Raw genomic sequence first — 19943 nt, forward strand, 5'->3', positions numbered from 1 at the left:
ATTATAGATAGAAATTTGTGATTTGTTTTCACGATTTTCTGGAGCTGAAGAATGGAATAAATATTTCGCGGAGGCTGTATCTTACATACATCCCTCCTATTCAGCTCTTTCTCATTACGTGAAAAACAAGGAACTCTTCGCCTTGCTCAGTCTTCCCTTCCTGCCGCCATTGACATGTTTTTAAACACACGCTCCTATTTTCGATCTTGCTGTTGTCCTGTGCTATTAGACTTAGCCCTTCACCTGAGTTTCTCAAATTCGTTTCTGCACAAGGGAAAGCCACACCGTTTTAACATCTAAACCCTCACATCAAATCGTACCTGAAACTAAAAGCTAATAAAAGTTCACGGACCACAGACCAGCAGTATCGGAATAAGTTTCAATACTTTCCCAACTATCCGCAGTTGCTGAGAGGGAAGTTAATATTTTTCCACAATCAAAGAATACGAAACAATTTATGGAACAGCTAATACCTGCAGTTTATTGGAATCGAGTTACTTTATTAAACTGATTGCTGCTGCTGTCTTGTATACTGTGGAAATGCAGGGAATTTTATATAAACTCTACTTAAAATATACAAAACCACTTTAAAGGTTATTCTAAAACTATTAAGTGACCGAAATATTGTCCAACTATGTCAGGTAGGTCGACAGTGTGTGAAAACGGGTTCTGGAGTATTTAGAACTCCATTCTGAACCAGCTGAGATTAAGCCGCCTTTTATTTTTTACAGATTCTCACTGATCTGCTCTGTATCTCCAGCATTTTCTGGTTTTATGTCCGATTTAAAGCACCAGAGTCTTTGTTTATCCGTTTACCCCTTTGAAAAACTCCTTTCCATAAGCAAAAAGTAAATACAGGAAATGAACGCCGCTGTTTCCCATGTATATTTAAAATCATTTATTCAGGTTTCCCCTGCTTAAGTTGTATTGCAGTAATTTAATTAGAAGGGGTCCCACTTCTAGATTATTCTGTTTATGAAACTAACTTGAGACTGACATGGAGATGTGCGAGAGGGGAAAGGCTGTTCCGCCTCCAAATCCAAACAAGAAAGTGTTGTCTAAATATTTGATTCACACCCAAGGCACCAGCTTACAAAGTGAATATTTCCTACAGAGATGACAGTTTATTAACAGAACCCCTCCTCTTTCTCTGAATTGCAACTTGAAGTGAAGGGTATTTGCAGCAATTACTCCAGCGAAATAAAGCCTTCGTGTCAATCACTGTCAAGAGGACGTTTCTCCTAATAATCAGCTCCGCTAATCCCCGGGGACTTATTCCTTTTCCCCCCCGTATACCGACATCTGGAAAGCTTAAAAGATTGAGGGAGCGCTATTGGGAATGGTGCGGGGAGCCACTGGGAGGAATCACGAAATAAACTGAGTGCAGGGGGCGTTTTCATGAAGATTCTACAGAATCGTGGAGTTCTCCATTTTCGTGCTTTTATTTAATCGGAGGTAACTATTTTTGTTTCTTTTCCATTTTTTGAGATTTTATTTACAGATGGTTTCTGGTCTGACCCCGCCCCGTGTGCTATCGATTTTTACATATCAAAAAAATGGAACGCCAGCTAAATTGCAAATCTGCAAACTGGTGCGATTTTGAATGTTCAATGCTTTAAATTCAGAGTTCCTGTTGATTTGTTTTTCTAATTTCGTTGGAGTTTTGATTTTTTAAGCAAAAAAAGTCTTTAAAAGTTTTGATGGTCGCGATCTGCAACTTAAAAATATCTGATTGGATTTTCTTTGAAAGTTGTTTGTAACGAAATTGTAAGCGAGGTGTTTGTCATGATTTGTGTTTTTGAAGCCCGGATGCGTCGTTCGAGCCTGAAATGAACGGCGTGGACGAGACCTGCCTGTCCCCCAGCAACTTCCACGAAATGGTTAAGAGCCCAGGCGCCTGTTCGCGAGTTCACAGCATCGACGTGATCCTGGGATTTGCAAAGGATCAATCCCTCTCTTCACCCCTCTCTTCCAAATCCCTTCAAGAGACGGGGGAGCCCCACCAGACTGACTGCTACAACCACATCCCCGGCCTCGGGCTCCGCGAGGTGACTGCTCGGCCTCACACTTTCGACGGTAAGATTACATTCTCAAAGCTTCAATTTTCAAACTTTCCCCTTAAACTTTAGGCAGTTGATTTTTTTTTGTGTGTGGAAGCGGCGCAAACAAAAAAATACATCAAGCTTTATCACCATTCAAATTTAATCAGTTATACAAAAACACTTTGCAAGTTAAGGGAAATATAAATCGGCAAAATAATAAACAGAACCAAAACTCAAGGGGGTGTAAATAGAAATGAATAAACTTTACCAGTCCTGAACTTTGTAACCCATTGCGCACTGCTACAGATAATTTATATACAGATACATTTCCAGAAAGTTATCTTGTTTTATTCATTCTCCTCTTTCTGTATCTATCTAATTCTGATACTACATACTTCATATTATAATTGAATGTCTGCCTATGGACTGGGAGATCCTGCAATCAAATCTTGTCTTATAAACGTTATTTTAACTAAAGGCCGAAGAATACAATATAATAGAATATAATTTAATATAATAACTATTATAATTAATTTTAACATAACTTAATCCGTTCAATTCTTAGCTTAAAAATGTTATTATATAAAATATTTTAAAAGCATACGACTAAAATCTGACATTTTGTTGTAATATTTTCGAGCCAAAATGAAACAAATTATTCTGTCAATTGGGCGCCTGGTCTTCATTTCTTTGAAACTGGCGGGGTTGAACATTAATTCCTAAAGGGGAAAAGTGCCCCCGTATTTCATAGATTGATTTAAAAGCACTTTGTCAGATTCCTGTCAGCACCTCACCTTTATAAAACCAGGCGGAACTTTGAACCGAAAGTATGTCCCTTCTTAATACTTTGAATTATAATTCATTAAATTGAATCACAATCATTTCAGGGATCTCAAATATCGATTATAAAATCTAAAATAAATCCAAATGTAGTGCTAATTTTCTATTGATACAGGCCAGCTGGGTACCTGCTGCATAAACATTTGTCCTGGGAATAAGACTGGATTTTATTTGGAATGTCCAATCAGACTCTCCACTTTGGAAATAGCGAAGAAGTTTATGTAGATAGAGAATCTGCTGATCTCATACCGTTCCTGTTTATACCGTTGTTACTAATTCTCTGATATCGGTGCTCAGGACAATTCATTCCGAATTACTCAGCCTAAGGCTACAAATACAGAAATGTGATACTCTGATACCGTGATAAGCACAGAATAGGATGCGGACTAATTCTCCAGAATGTAGCTCCTCCAGTGCTCGATTACTAAAACGGCTTCTAATTTCTCTGCTCTGTTTAAACTGAGTGAATTACCTGCTTGTTTTACACTTGTTGGTGCGCGCACTGTTAATCCGGATTTTTAACTCGGAGATCACATTTGGAAGGAAGTATAAAGAGATCTAATTGAACCTTATATCCGGAGCCTGCTACACTAGTCCTGATTTATACAGGTCATAATACAAATGTAATAATCGGTGAATTGATGCAAAACTCTCCTCACATGCCAGTTAGAGAGCTCCAACCACTTAAATGCACAAATCAAAACTTTGTCTTTTATTTTGAGTTTTGCTGTAACTAATTCCAGTTCAAATGCAGTAAATTGCATTAACCTTTTCTGACCATCTCAGCAAATTCTATAAACAAACACTTTGGAATATTTTGTTCTTTTTTTTGTTCTGAACTGTTTTCTTATTTTTGTTTCTTTTGTTGTCTCGGTTTTATTTTTTGTTAATGTTTTGCTCCATCGGATGAATCCGATCTTCTCCAGCGTTTTGTTTAACCCGTCTCTCAGAAACATCCCAAAGCTGCAGCTTCACGGACACTGAGTTACTTCCACGTGAAGCGACTGATACAGAGGCGAAGAAATGCAAGAACCAGATTCAGAAACAGAAAGGAAGGAGGGATAGGGAGCCCGGGGTCTTTCTACCCTTTTTAGTATCAGGGCGGCCGGGACCTCGGGGACCCGGTAGTTCCCCCGCTTTGTGACTCATAAATACCCCTTCAACAAAGTCCAGCTCAAATACTTGAATCACTAAACATTCAATGCGGATTAACTGGGATGGGTGTAGGGAATAAACCCCACGTGAAAGTTCAAAGTTTGTGTTAAAACTACTTTCAAACAATTCCAATTCGATGTAAACCAGCTTCAATGCGTAGATATGTTATTCAAAAAAATTCCTCAGAGTGAGGATATTCCCAACAAACCGACAGAACGATGAATTTAAAATCAAACCGAACGAACAGAAATCGAACAGCGAGATCCGAGAAAAGTTCAGTATTTAAACTTCTGGTAAACTGACAGGAAATTTAAGGAGCAGCTTTATGTTAACGAGTAAGATTTTAATACCGATAATTGTTTATTAATTTGTACCTTTGCAGCAGAACTGAGAGAGAAATCTTTCTCCAATCCCAGTCAATGAAATCCCAGCTTCTCACCGAGGAAGGTTTTACCTCTAAACTTGGGGAGGAGATGTTTTCTGTTATTTTAATGTTTTGTTTTTCCTCTTCAGATTCCAGGGTGTTTTTGAACAAATGTGCTGAGGACCTCAGTGAGTTCACCAGCAGTACAGAGAGTGAGGAGAAACCAGGTCAGAAAATGGACGAGGAGCCGCCCAAGAAGAAACACAGAAGAAACCGAACTACCTTCACCACCTACCAGCTCCATGAGCTGGAGAGAGCCTTCGAGAAATCCCACTACCCGGATGTGTACAGCAGAGAGGAGCTCGCCATGAAGGTCAACCTACCCGAGGTCCGGGTACAGGTGAGAGAGAGGACACAGAGAGGCGGAGAGTGAAGCAGAGAAACAGAGACAAGAAGATAGAGGCAGATAAGCAGTGAGAGACAGACAGATAGACAGTGAGATACAGACAGAGAGAGACAGACAGACAGATAGACAGTGAGATACAGACAGAGAGAGAGAGATAGACAGTGAGAGATAGACAGTGAGATACAGACAGACAGTGAGGGAGAGAGAGAGAGACAGACAGACAGGCAGTGAGAGAGAGAGAGAGACAGAGACAGACAGGCAGTGAGAGAGAGAGAGACAGACAGACAGGCAGTGAGAGAGAGACAGACAGACAGGCAGTGAGAGAGATACAGACAGGCAGTGAGAGAGATACAGACAGGCAGTGAGATAGGGAGCAGTCAAAGAGCAAATAGGTGGAGAGATGAAAGAGAAAAGTGATTTTAAATGGTGGAGAAAAATGGGGAGAGAAAAGATAGAACAGAGATAGAAAAAAGAGAAATAAGTAATAAAGAATGAGAAAACAGAGAGAGGAGAGAAACCAGTGAGAAAATAAGTGAAAACAGGTTGAGAGAAGATGTATAGGCAGGCAAAATATATAGAGACGGAAGGAGGAAAGCCAAGAGAGATTATAGAGAAACAGAAATGAGAACAACGAGAGAGAGAAATTGTGAGAGAAAGGAGAAAAAATTCAAATATAGAGAGAAAGAGAAAAAAACGGAGTGAACAAAACACATAAATAGATAGAAAACATAGACAGAAAAAGAAAACATGGAGAAAACAGAGCCAGAGGAAGGGAGGAAAACAGGAGAGAGAGAAAGAAATAGAAAACAGTCAGAAAGGGAGATAGAAAACAGAATGAGAGAAAACAGAGAGAAAGAACAGAGCCAAAGAGACAAATCATAGGGATGGAGAAAGCAAGAACAGAGAGAAAACAGAAAATAAAACATTGCATAGGGAACAAAAACAGAGGCAACAGAGGGATGGCGAATAGACAGATCAAATATAACCATTTCACACAGAGGGTGGTCAATGTTTGAATGGACTACCCAGAGAGGTGCTTAAGGCTAATAATCTCAGTAATTTTAGGAGGGAGTTAGTCATGCATTGGCAGGAAAAGCAATTGAGGGATATAGGTAGTGAATTGTGTATTTTGTTTTTGAACTCTGGAACCAGCTAGAAGGACGGAAATGGTATTTTACAGTCTTGTCCATCCCTGTGTTTCTAGGGAGAGAAACAGAAAGAAAAAAACAAACGAGAGAAACAGGGATAGAGAGAGAAAATCAGAGAGAGAGAAAATAGAGATAAACGGTAAGAAAGTAGAGATAAAAAGTGAGAAAAACCAACTCAGGGTAAAAATTAATACCAGGAGAAAAAACAGAGAGAAAAATGCAAGAGAGAGGAAAACAAAAAAAGGAAACAGAGAGAAAAAATCAGGACAGGAAGAAAACAAAGAAACAGAGAGGAAGAATGGCAGAGGTGCAAAGGTGTGGCAAAATGCAGTTGGTGAGACTGAATCTCCATGGAAAGGAACAGAGAGAAGCTGATGAGACATTAAGGAATAGTTGAGTCCTGCGATTCAATCTACATTTGAAATGACTTGATGTTTTCAAATCTAGCTGCACCATGTATTGATACACAGGACATGGTTTAAACATCCCTTGAGCACTGATAGACTCTTACAATAACCAACTGTTAAGCAGTTCTAAACCCTATTAAGCATAAGAAATTTCTTATCGTGAATATAAATTGCTGCTGAGAAGCATCAGTGGCTTCACCCGCATGATGTGACAATACTAAAATTTGGAAAATATTTATCCTTTAAAATTCAATGTAACTAAATTAGAGACATTTTGACAACAATTAGGCTGGTGAGGATACAGCTCCTGAATGTCAGGTGTGTAATGTAACTAAATTAGAGACATTTTGACAACAATTAGGCTGGTGAGGATACAGCTCCTGAATGTCAGGTGTGTCACTGAGTCATACAGGAAGGTTCCATTTGCAAACAGTGCCTGATCTCAGCCAGGGTGGCAGTAGGTGCACTAGAATTACACTCAGCGCCTCTGATTTAGGGAGGGGAAAAATTGGCCAGGGTCCTGCTTCAGTTACAGTAGTGGCGATAATGGGGCAGGTTAGGAGAAAAGTTGTGCGGGAGCTGTTACTTCTGTCGGATGCAAAATATGGGCAGTCATATTCCAATTGGGTGGCAAGGATGAAATGACATCATGCATCACATTTTCTGCCTTTGGTGTCAGCCTTGGCTCAGTGGTAGCACTCTCATCTATGAGTCAGATGTTGGAGCCCCACTCCAGGACTTGAGCACCTAATCTAGGCTGACACTGCAGTGGAGTACTGAGGGAACGCTGCACTGTTGGAGGTACCGTCCATCAGATGAGACATTAAACTGAGGCCTCATCTGTCCTCTCAAGTGGATGTAAAAGATCCCATGGCATTATTTGAAGAAGAGCAGGGGAGTTTTCCCGTTGCTAAGGGAGGTGGAATGGCAGGAAACATTTAAAGGACCAAGGCAGTTGACAAATGGATGTAAGGAAAATTGATTGGCAGATTTTCATCGGCAGATTTTACCAATGAAGCTCGGACACTTTTTGTCAATCTCTCAGATTGCCAGTCCCCAATGCAAGGAGTCCGACTTGCATTTGCTGCCATTTCCCATTCCGCAGTCACAAGCTCCCAAGTTTCGGCAGAAATCCTGCCCGGAGCCCGCTGAAAAAGTTTACACATAGCTGTCCCCGAAAAGTTCACTGGGGTCAGTGGTGGGTCAATTGACCAAGCACTAAGCCTGGACGCCACACTTACACCACAGATTGGGTCACAGAAGATAGTCCCCACTCCGCTGTCTGGGCTCACATTTGAAGAATGACAATTTGGGTGACTTACTGGAGGGCTGCTGATAACTATTGAACTGAACCCCAGCAAATGTCTACATCTTCAGGAGAAGGAGGGAAGGGGAACTAGTGATCCTGGAACACTTAACTCATGAATACCAGTGGCTAGGATGAATGGCTTTCTTCAATTGGGAGTGGATTATCTTTCTGATTCCCTTTGGATTTATAATTACATTTTAAAAATAATTTCCTGTGTTTATTTTCAACAAATTTTTGCCGTCTTTTAATCACACTTAAGTTGTCCAAGTATTTTGGCTTCAGTACTCTTGTCTCTGTTTAGAGCCTGATCTGGTTGCCCTTCTGCCTAATAACACTATGGCCTAAGACAGGTGGAGATGAGAGGAGGCGTCTTTCCCTGTTAAATTGTTCAATTGGGGGTGGTGATCATTTTTGTTCATCACGGTTAAGAATGGTCAACCTTCCTGCTTTAGGTACTTGTCGTCAACATCAGGCACTCACACTATGGCCAAGACTGCATTCTCAAAGATGTGCCCCAATCCTGTTGCAGGAAGGCCACCCATATTTTCAAATAACACATCAATTTTTGTTTATATTATTTGAAATTAGAATCAAACTCATTAACACAAATCCCTGTCATGTCACAGTGAACATGTCCTATATGAGGCCAGCTGCTGGGTGGTGCTAAAACCATAAAATATTCATTCTACTGAAGTGTGCGCTCCCGGTAATTAAATCCATATTGGACAGTTTGTCTTGTACTACAGTGTATGTTTCCCCAGTGGCACAGTGGGTGAGGTAACCCATGGTGTGCTGTTAAATCATACAGACTAGAGGCTGCCATATTTGAGTTCTGGTATGTGCTGAATTAGCTGATCTCAGCTGGGATAGCAATGGAGGAGTGATAATTAGCCTCAGCACTCCTGAGCCACAGAAGTTTACATCACAGAAAGAGGCCATTCTGCTCATCATATTTATGCCAGCTCCTTGATAAAGCAATCCAAAACTAATCCCACTGTCCACGCTCTCCCTATAGCCTTGTATCTTCCTCTGTTTGTGCAATGTTCCTTTAAAAGATGCAATGATCTCTGTCTCATCCACTTCCTGTGGCATAGTATTTCATGCTCCAACCCTCTGTATAAAGATATTTCTCCTAACCTCTCACCAACTTTCTTAGTGGCAATATAAATTGGTGACCTCGCACAATTGAGTCCTGAACCAGAGGAAAAGGTGTTTCTCTATTCAATCCATCAAAAGTCTTCAGAATTTTAAAAACTCCTATTAAATCTCCTCTTAACCTGCCCTGCTGCAGTGTCTCAAGTCCCTCATAACTATAGTTTCCCATTCCTGGGATCATCCTGGTGAGTCTATGTTGCACGCTTTGTATGGGCTTCATTGTCCTTTCTATAATCGGGCACCCAAAACTGCACACAGTCCTTCAACTGTGGCCTAACTAATGTTTTGTACAAATTCATCATTACTTCTTTACTCTGATACCATGTGCCCCTATTTATAAAATCCAAAGTTCTGTTGACCTTTTTTATGGGTTGCTTACCTGCACTTGCACTTTTAGGGAATTATATATTTGAACCCCAAGGTTCATGCACATCCTTCAGTGTCTTTCCACTAAGTGCATCTGAAAAATCAGCCAGTGTATGTTTCCACTCTAAATCACCATCTTCTGACTTCTAAAGGAGATGTGTTAGGGTATCAGGGGAGGACAGGATCAGGCTCAGCTGTTATGCCCACATTATGAAAATTGACCATTGGGTGTGGTCCTGTGAGGGCAGCCAGTGCCCATGGAACTGTGCTCCAACATGAATCAGCTCTTTCAGGGGAGGAGTGCAGAAAATTGTGTGGGGTGGGGGTTAGAAAGTCGTGTTAGCTAGTATGTACATTATATATTCTGCAAAACTCATCCCTTCAAAATGTCTTTCTTTTAAAAATCACAGGTATGGTTTCAAAACAGGAGGGCAAAGTGGAGGAGACAAGAGAAGATAGAAGCCAGCACAATGAAGTTGCATGATTCTCCCATGCTGTCCTTCAACAGACCGCCAATGCCCTCCAGTATTGGACCCATGAGTAATTCCCTGCCATTGGACCCTTGGCTAACATCTCCCATCTCTAGTGCAACATCTGTTCACAGTATACCCGGCTTCATGGGGGCACCTCAAGGCTTACAGACCAGCTACTCGGGTCACACATTCTTAAATTCTCCACCACCGATGGCCCAGACAATGCAGTCCATGGGACCTCCACACTACCAATGTGAAACAACGTTTGTGGACAAATATCCTTTGGAAGATGTAGACCAGAGAAGTTCCAGCATTGCCTCCTTAAGGATGAAAGCCAAGGAACATATTCAGTCCATCGACAAAAGCTGGCAACCCATCTGATAGAAAGGTACCAGCTGTAGATGGACTATTAACTAACAATTTCTTGGTTGGAATGGCGAAGTGATGGCTACCTCCAGCTCCAAAATGGCTTCATGCAAACATGAACCAATGGTCATGACAACCAATGCCTGGATCTCAAAGGCCACCACTATAATCTGGGACACAGTGAAACTACAAATTGTGACTGGTCTTAGTTACAAGCCAAAGGATCAACTTTATCTTTTGATTAATAAGGTGATTTTCCAGTGCTAAGGGGAAAATATAAAGACACCACTGCATTCCATGCTTTTCCACCATCATGAGGCTATAGCAAAATGTTGTCTTCCATTACTGTCCCAGTGTAGATTTATTGAATCTTGTAGATAATGTGCAATTTTTTTATATTATTGAGAAACCTAGTTGAAGGGCCAAGGCCCACAGTGCAGGACACCGCCTAGTTTGAAAAGAGTAGACGAGAAGGCAAGATAAGTCAAGAAATAGTGGTTAGGTGACACCAAGCTTGGGTTACAAAAGCTTGTAGATTGTAGGATGAAAGGAAGATGAAGAGTTCCACAGTTTTGAGATCCTGGGAAAGAATAAATAGCAGTAGGAGATGGTGCGATGAATCTTGATTTCAACACAGCGAGGATGCAGAGAGGATCTTCGTGGTCTTTCACTTCCTGTTGTCTTAAAGATTACTTTCTTAAAAAAAGGACTACATAGCTGTTAGTTATTTGAAAAGAACTGTCAACTTTAGCCAGCAAAGACTTGTACAGTACTTTCTCATTGGGTCTTACATTTGACTTCTTGTGAATAAATTTTATTTTGAATCTCATGTGAAGAATGTTCTAGAATATTGCTCAATGTTATTACAGAAAATTACATATCAAATCTGCCAGGTCACCAAACAGTTGAAGCCCAGTTTATTGGGCAGTTGCTGCAATGAGAAAGTGTCATATGGATCTCTTGAACACACTATGGTACTTCTGGTATATTTTTGAAACTTTTTTATAGTTTGATTGCTTGTGCTCATCAGGGTGAGGAATGTTAGTGCAGGGGGATGGAATACTTTCCCATGTGGGCACCCAGTGCCAGTGTCAAACCTTGCCAGCTCAAGTATAGCACAGTTAGTCACAAAATAAAGTTCCTTCTATTTTTCTCCAATCAAGGTCAAGTATAGCACAGGTTAGATACAGAGTAAAGCTCCATCCACATGAGGAACATAGGAACAGGAGTAGGCCATTCAGCCCCTCAAGCCTGTTCCACCATTCAATTAAATCATGGCTGATCTGTACCTCAACTCCATTTACCTGCCTTTGCTCCATATCTCTTGACACCCTCACTGAATGTGAAGTGCTCTGGGACTTGCTGAGGATCTGAAATGATGCAATTTAAATGCAAATTTCATCTACACTCACCAGATAAACTTGCTGAGTTGCCAGGAGCTCTTGTTATTTGGCTATTTCATGTTCATAACTGACATTATACTCACCTCTTGTTACAACTATGTTCTTTAAAAAAAACTATTAATTTTATTAAATGAAGTGTTCGGAATAAATTCTCCCAAAGTTCTTAATGGAATAAAGCGAAAAAAAGGGAAATGGTAATCGGGTCTGGAGTAGTTCAGATTTCACAGCTTGTTTAGTTTTTCTTTAAATCAAACACGCAGGAAACATTCTACGAAAAACCTGAATTGGTGTGAGAAGGGCCTGGGACAGTGAGCAATCCTACGTGTGCTCAGGCCCTTTACGTTGGAATTGAATTTGAATTGCAGGCCTGTGACTTCCAACAGAAGCGCCGGCAGGTAAAATAAACCAGGGGAAGGTGCGCACTGAGGTCGGGGTCTCTGTTCTGTTCTGTGCTGCACCCCTAGGATCCGTTTAATAACATTTAAAAGCATCTTAAAGGGAATCCAACTACTGCAGAAATTGGCTTCATAATATTAACAGGGCAGATTGCACAGGACATTAACCAGAAGCAGTATCAGAGAAAGACTCCTGCAACATAAACCCGCTACAAGATCATCAGGATATGTTACAATGGCAGACACGAATGTGGCTGTGACTGAAAGTCAGACCAGCTGGAGCATTGCATGTCTGCCTTTAAAATCAATCTGGTTACTACAGAAACCAGCATCACAATATAAACAGAGGAGATTCCACAGCACAGTAAATAACTTTTGCAATGATAAGTACATACTCTTAATATTTCCTAGAGATGTGAGGATGGACGGATAGCTTAGAGTTTTGCTTCATTACTTTGGGGATTTGGGAGTATCCATACGGAATTTTCCCTCAGGAGATTAAATGGGTGGGTGGGGTTCATGATAAGGGAAAGTGTACATGGACTGTGGAAGGAGATTAAATGGCCGGGAAGAGTCCATGATAGGGAAAATGTACATGGGCTGTGGAAGGAGATTAAATGGGTGGGAAGAGTCCATGATAGGGAAAATGTACATGGGCTGTGGAAGGAGATTAAATGGGTGAGTGGAGTCCATTATAGGGCATGCCCCCTCCTCCCCAAAAAATTGGATTTCTAACTCTTTAATTGATGTCGTTTCCAGTGATTTGGAGGAAAATTTTCAAATACATAAATAATTTATGGTGTGTTAAAACACACAATAACAATGAAATGGCTCAGTGAGTTCATCCACTGAGTAGTTGAACCATACAGACCACGAGCCTGGTCAACCTGCAGCCAGCCAGCTACCAGAAGGCGGGGAACCGGGAGTGGAGGGGGGGTGAGAGAACTGCCAGAATTGGAGGGAGGGTGGGGAAGGAGAGCTGTCAAAATTTGTGGGGGAGAGAGGAAGTTACCTGAATCGGAGGAAGGAGGAGGGTCACCAGAATGGGGGTGGAGGGCCATCTGCCTAACTCGGGGAGAGTTGCCAGAATTGAGGGGAAGAGAGGCCGCAGCACTGCTACAGTCGGCTGCATTGTTTCTCCTGCCCCACCCGACACTTCCATATTAACTCAGGAACTTACTGTCGAAGGCGACTCTCCCAGCACTGCTGCCTCTCCCACTCCAAATTCTGGCAGAAAATGTTCTCCGTCCCAGTTAAGAAAGTGATTGAGGTAAACATGTCTCCATTTATAGCCGCCAAAAAAGTATACATTTCCCTCCAAAAATTTTAAGTGGTTGTATGATGCATATTCCAATCGGCACTGTTTTGGTATAAACGCTTTACCAAATTTCAACACAGGCATTAAACCACTAACATTAAGCATTCATATCAAAATAGCTGGAATGGGAAATCGTAGCCCATTCCATGTATCAACAAAGATGGACAAGCAAGAGCTGCAGTCGTTTGTAAGGGGTGAGGGAAGGAAGGGAACAAGCTGTCCATTTTGACTGAATGTACTTATCAATGGCACAGCCCAAAGTCAACTTGCTGTTGTACAGCTATCTTGAACAACAAAACTTGCACTTATATAACACAGCAAAACATCCCAAACAACTTCACATGGAAGGGGGGTAGAAATTGAACACTGAAAAGGGGAAGAGTTAATGAAGGCACAGCCAAAGAGATAGATGCTGAGGAGGCTTTTGAGAAGTGGAGAAAGGAAAAGAATTCCAAAATGGCAATCTGTTTTTTCTCTTTCAGATACTGACCAACCCGCTGTGTATTTCCAGCATTTTCTGTTGTTATTTCAGGTTCCTGTCGTTCACAGTGTTCCACTCATTCATCCACTATCCCCAACATAACATTGAGAAACATTTCTTCATACCTCCTCTTATAAGTGTCAGTCAGTATGAGCCTAGGGTTGATAAAATCATTGTATGCCCACTCCGTGTCTGTAATTCTTCTTGTTCAAAGCGTTTGAATAACAGCACATCATGTTGCACACAACCCTTTGTGTTTTGTTTCCTTTTAACATTGTCCCTTCGCCACAGGAGCAAAAATGAGTCGAGTTGAAAACTTTTACACAAATGATGTGGGTTTTCATGCACCTGTCAGAAGCAGGCAGGCCCCAATCACTCAGAGCATGGCAGGGGTCTGGCAGTTCATTGGGCAGAGCTGCTTTAATTGCAGGGAGTCTGCCTGCTGCAGCACATGTTAAACTGAAGAAATTAAAATGACCAGATTTATTAGCAACCTTCTCAGGGTTGACTCAACAGTTTGCTTCACACTGGACAAGCGAAGTAGATCTGAGAACCAGGAATCAATACACAAAAGTCTGCAGTTTTTTATTTTCATTTTTTTCCCTCCTCTCCTGAAGGCACTTACTCTAGCCGAGGAATGGCTCTTTTGGGGCCAGTCACCCCTAGGTACCTTACCCAAGGGTAACTGACACCAAAATTCATATCTAGACAGTAAGTGTTGGCAGACTATTCAGAGTTTTTTCAGAATTTAATACAGCAACTTTCATGACCTCATGACGTCCCAAAGTGCTTTACAGCCAATGAAGTACTTTTTGAAGTGTAGTCACTGTTGTAATGTAGGCAACGCAGCAGCCAATTTGCACACAGTAAGGTCCTACAAACATCAGTGAGATAAATGACCAGATCATCTGTTTTTAGATGTTGGATGTGGGATAAATATTAGCCAGGACACCGGGAGAACTCCTCTGCTCTTCTTCAAATAGTGCCATGGGATTTTTATGTCCACCTGAGAGGGCAGACAGGGCCTCGGTTTAACCTCTCCTCCGAAAGACGGCACCTCTGCCAGTGCAGCACTCCCTCAGTACTGCACTAGTGTGTCAGCCTGGATTCTGTGCTCAAGTCCCTGGAATGGGATTTGAACCCACAACCTTCTGACTCAGAGGCAAGAGTGCTACCAACTGAGGCACAGCTGACAATTCAACCATGGGGAATCACAAATAGGCCAATCCTGTTGTCGGACTCACAAGCACTTTCCAGATAGCAACTGTGGTCAGGAACCAATTTTCCTCTCCCTACCATGCTAACGCACTGAAACCAATTGTAGTGGCCCACTCTTACCTGTGATAATCCAATTCCTTTCATAATGCATATTTTTGACCAATGTGCAATACTTTACAGTTATCAGTGTTAAAAAAAATGTGCAAAAGGCAATGAGATAAATAATCAGTCCAGCTGTTTTTGATTGAGCGGGCTATTGACCAGGACTAGTCCCTGCTCTTTTTCTAATAATGCCATGAGTTATTTTATTTTCACCTCATCAGGCAGACAGGACCCCAGTTCAGCATCTCATCTGAAAAACGGCACCTCTGACAAGGTGGCACTCTCTCAGTACTACACCAAGGTTTCAAGCTAGATCACATGCTTGAGTCCTGGCATAGGTCTTCTAATTCCGAGGTAAGAGCTCGACTGACTGAGCCAAGCTATTGAATCTCATCTGCCATTTGTCTCCCCCAAGTTGCACGCAGATCGAAATCCTTCTAAATATCATCAGCTGCAACCTTTGTCTCAGGCATCCTTTAGCTAAGACAGCAAGCAGCACACTTGCTTTCTGGAACCTGTAAGTAGAATATAAGTGGTCACAAGGAAATGTGCCAGAACAGAACCAGAACAATATCCTACACTAGTCCTTTTGCCCATTGAGACCTATCATTCTATTACACATTGCATTGTTGTGTTGATGTATACCAAAATAGATGATAGGGCAAATAAGAAGGGGCAATGCAAGCGGATTCAGTAAGATTTTAATTTTTTATTTAACTGGGTCAATAGGTGGCAGATGCATTTCAATGTGGATAAGTGTAAAATATTTAACAGGGAGCAAAGGACCAAAAGAGGAAGTAGATGTTAAAGGGAACAGTGGGGCAGTGTGGGGATGAGGAGAGAGATTTAGGGGGGTTATAGAATATGTTAATGGAACAGTGGGATAGGGTGCAGATCGGGGGAGAGATCCAGGGGTTATAGAGTATGTTAATGGAACAGTGGGATAGGGTGCAGATCGGGGAGAGATCTAGGGGTTATAGAGTATGTTAATGGAACAGTGGGATAGGGTGCAGATCGGGGGAGAGATCCAGGGGTTATAGAGTATGTTAATGGAACAGTGGGATAGGGTGCAGTGGGAACTAAGTGTTATAATGTGTAACTCTGAAATTATCAGCACGGTGATTGGCTGCAGTGAAAATGGAAAATATGTTACTGGATTACATCAGTAAAAGGACAGAGTCAAATTAAAAGAGGTTGTATTTTTGCTGCATATAAGGCATTGGTCAGACCACACCTGGAGCACTGTGCAGTTCTGGGCACCTTACAGGAGATTATCACCTTTGACAGAGGCAAGCAATGAAGATGATTGTGGGTTAATAAGGGAAGAAGTGGATGGAGCAAATTAATTTAAGAGGCAATTAGATGCGTCTCGGGACAGAAGAGCAGTTGGGGGATATGGGAAAAGATAGATAAATTGGGGTTATGATAAATCAAGGATGAATGGACTCATTCATATTTCCAAGCTATTTAATGAAGCTTTGATACAATTAAATGAAGTATCTCAAGGATGGATCAAACACATCTATTAACATGCATTTTTTGTACATTTTCTTCTCTGATTTACTCTCCCTCTTGCCAAAGTTGCTCACACATGCTGGGCAGTGGTGCCCTTACAGTTGAATAGCCTAACAACTGTTTGGATTTGGTATTGCAGGTTGCCAAAACCCATGGAACTGTAAACAAGCACGAGTCAGTACTCTTAGGCGAGGTGGGGATATGGTCCAACGCCACATGCTGCACTCATCAGGAGGCACAGCAGCATAGGAATCGTCTGCCTCACCAGAGGTACAGGAGGTGCAAGCAGTGCCCTGATCAGAAGCAGGTATCTCTGTCTCACCATTCAATGAGGCTGACTCACAACACAACAACCAGTAGTTTCTGAAACTCAATTACAGCAAGTTATCTACATGCTCCAAGTATCATCACCTACTATGGGGAGATCTGATTTCATCTGATAGCCCATCATGCAGGAGATTCTATACAAAACGAAATAGAACCTTAGCTTGAGCAAGCAGGGTATTCTTCTTACACCAAATATCAACAGGTCACACGAAGGTAGAATTTCTGTGGGGGTTCTCCCTATCTCCCACCATACCTTTAGTGTAAGATTGGCAGAAACCTTGGAGAAATAGACGCTCGCGCAGTTTCTCCAGAGTTTCTGGTGAGAAATCAGGAGAAACTCAGTTCCAATCGCAACCCCTCAGATAATGAAGCAGTCCGTACCCGTAGGCAGCAAGACCTGGACAACATCCAGGCTTGGGCTGATAAGTGGCAAGTAACATTCGCGCCAGACAAGTGCCAGGCAATGACCACCTCCCCTTGACATTCAACGGCATTACCATCACCGAATCCCCCACCATCAACATCCTGGCGGTCACCATTGACCAGAAACTTAACTGGACCAGCCATATAAATACTGTGGCTAAAAAGAGCAGGTCAGAGGCTGGGTATTTTGTGGCGAGTAACTCACCTCCTGACTCCCCAAAGCCTTTCCACCATCTACAAGGCACAAGTCAGGAGTGTGATGGAATACTCTCCACTTGCCTGGATGAGTGCAGCTCCAACAAGACTCAAGAAGCTCGACACCATCCAGGACAAAGCAGCCCGCTTGATTGGCACCCCATCCACCACCCTTCTCCACCGGCGCACTGTGGCTGCAGTGTGTACCATCTACAGGATGCACTGCAGCAACTCGCCAAGGCTTCTTCGACAGCACCTCCCAAACCCGCGACCTCTACCACCTAGAAAGACAAGAGCAGCGGGCACATGGGAACAACACCACCTGCACGTTCCCCTCCAAGTCACACACCATCCTGACTTGGAAATATATCGCCGTTCCTTCATCGTCGCTGGGTCAAATTCCTATCCTAACAGCACTGTGGGAGAACCTTCACCACACGGACTGCAGCGGTTCAAGAAGGCGGCTCACCACCACCTTCTCAAGGGCAAATAGGGATGGGCAATAAATGCTGGCCTCGCCAGCGACGACCACATCCCATGAACAAATAATAAAAAAACCCTCCGACGTGGAGGGTTTTCTCTTAAATTTCCAGAGATAATTTCTTCAGAAAAATCCATCAAAACCTGCTTCTTATGATGGCGTAGCAGGTTAGTATACTTGGGTGGAAATTTGTCGGCGCCCGAGCCGGGACACCCGAGGCCGGCCCGCTATTGCGCCTGTTACACCTCTAGCTCCTCTGCAAATGCTTGCTAATCATAGAATGATACAACACAGAAGGAGGCTATTAAAGTCACGGGTGTTTGCATAATGCAGCATTTTACTATAATGCTTTTTTTTTAGAAAAATAATTTACTTTATTACTCCAGAATTATTCACATTTGTAGTAACAAAATCATAGTATCATAGTAGGTACAGCATTGGAGGAGGTCATTTGACCCATTGTGCCTGTGCTGGCTCTTTGAAAGAGCTATCCGATTAGTCCCATTTCCCTGCTCTTTCCCTATAGCCCTGTAAATTTTTTCCCTTCAAGTATTTACCCAATTCCCTTTTGAAAATTACTGTTGAATCCGCTTCCACCACCCTTTCAGTCAATGCATTCAAGATTAATAAAACTCGCTGCGTAAAAAAATGTTTCCTCATGTCGTCTCTGGCTCTTTTGCCGATCACCTTAAATCTGTGTCCTCTGGTTACCGACCCTTCTGCCACTGCAAACAGTTTCTCTTTATTCACTCTGTCAAAACCGTTCATGATTTTGAACACCTTTATCAAATGCCCCCTTAACCTTCTCTGTTCTATAGAGAACAATCCCAGCTTCTCCAGTCTCTCCACAAAACTGAAGTCCCTGGTACCATTCTAGTAAATTTCTTCTGCACCCTCTCTAAGGCCTTGACATCCTTCCTAAAGTGTGGTGCCTAGAATTGAACACAATACTCCGGCTGAGGCCTAACCAGTGTTTTATAAAGGTTTAGCATAATTTCCTTGCTTTTGTACTCTATGCCTCTATTAATAAAGCCCAGAATCTCTCATGCTTTTTTAACAGCCTTCTCAAATTGTCCTGCCACCTTCAAAGATTTGTGTGTGTACACCCCCAGGTCTCTCTGTCCGTGCACCCCCTTTAAAATTGTACAATTTAGGTAGTATTGCCTCTCCTCATTCTTCCAGCAAAATGCATCACGTCACACTTCTCTGTGTTAAATTTCATCTGCTATGTGTCTGCCCATTTCACCAGTCTGTCTATGTCCTCCTGAAGACTGTTACTATCCTCAACATAGGAAACTAGGAAATGTAGTAAACAGTCATCTGCAAACTTTGAAATTATACCCTCTATTCCCAAGTCCAGGTCATTAATATATATCAAAAAGAGCAGTGGTCCTAATACTGACCCCTGGGGAACACCACTGTATATTTCCCTCCAGTCTGAAAAACAACAGTTCACCACTACTCTGCTTTCTGTCCCACAGCCAATTTTGTATCCACATTGCCATTGTCCCTTTAATCCCTTGGGCTTTAATTTTGCTAACAAGTCTATTATATGGTACTTTATCAAATGCCTTTTGAAAATCCATGTACACCATATCAACCGCATTACCCTCATCAACCCTCTTCGTTACTTCATCAAAGAACTCAATTAAGTTAGTCAAACATGATTTTCCTTTCACAAATCTGTGTTGACTTTCACTTATTAGCCCATACTCTTCCAAGTGCCAATTAATTTTGTCCCGGATTATTGTCTCTAAAAGTTTCCCCAACAATGACGTTAGGCTGACTGGCCTGTAATTGCCGGGTTTATCCCTCTCCCCCTTTTTGAACAGGGGATAACATTTGCAATCCTCCAGTACCATCCCATCCATATCTAAGGAGGATTGGAAGATTGTGGCCAGAGCCTCTGCAATTTCCACCCTTACTTCCCTCAGTAACCTAAGATGTATCCCATTCAGACCAGGTGACTTCTCTACTTTGAGTACCGTCAATCTTTTAAGTACCTCCTCTTTATTTTTATCCTATCCAATATCACTACTACCTCCTCCTTTACT

General features: G+C 42.0%; 1 protein-coding gene across 1 annotated transcript; it reads left to right on the top strand.

Moving 5' to 3' along the window:
- Positions 1–1829: 1829 nt before the first annotated feature.
- On the top strand, positions 1830–10046 carry rx1 (retinal homeobox gene 1). Its single transcript, XM_067968679.1, has 4 exons — positions 1830–2076; positions 4110–4123; positions 4511–4801; positions 9603–10046. Exons 1-4 carry the CDS (start codon positions 1830–1832, stop codon positions 10044–10046), a joined length of 996 nt encoding a protein of 331 aa, XP_067824780.1.
- The last annotated feature ends 9897 nt before the right edge of the window (positions 10047–19943 follow it).

Source organism: Heptranchias perlo, chromosome 29 (assembly GCF_035084215.1).
Source record: "Heptranchias perlo isolate sHepPer1 chromosome 29, sHepPer1.hap1, whole genome shotgun sequence".
NCBI lineage: Eukaryota > Metazoa > Chordata > Chondrichthyes > Hexanchiformes > Hexanchidae > Heptranchias > Heptranchias perlo.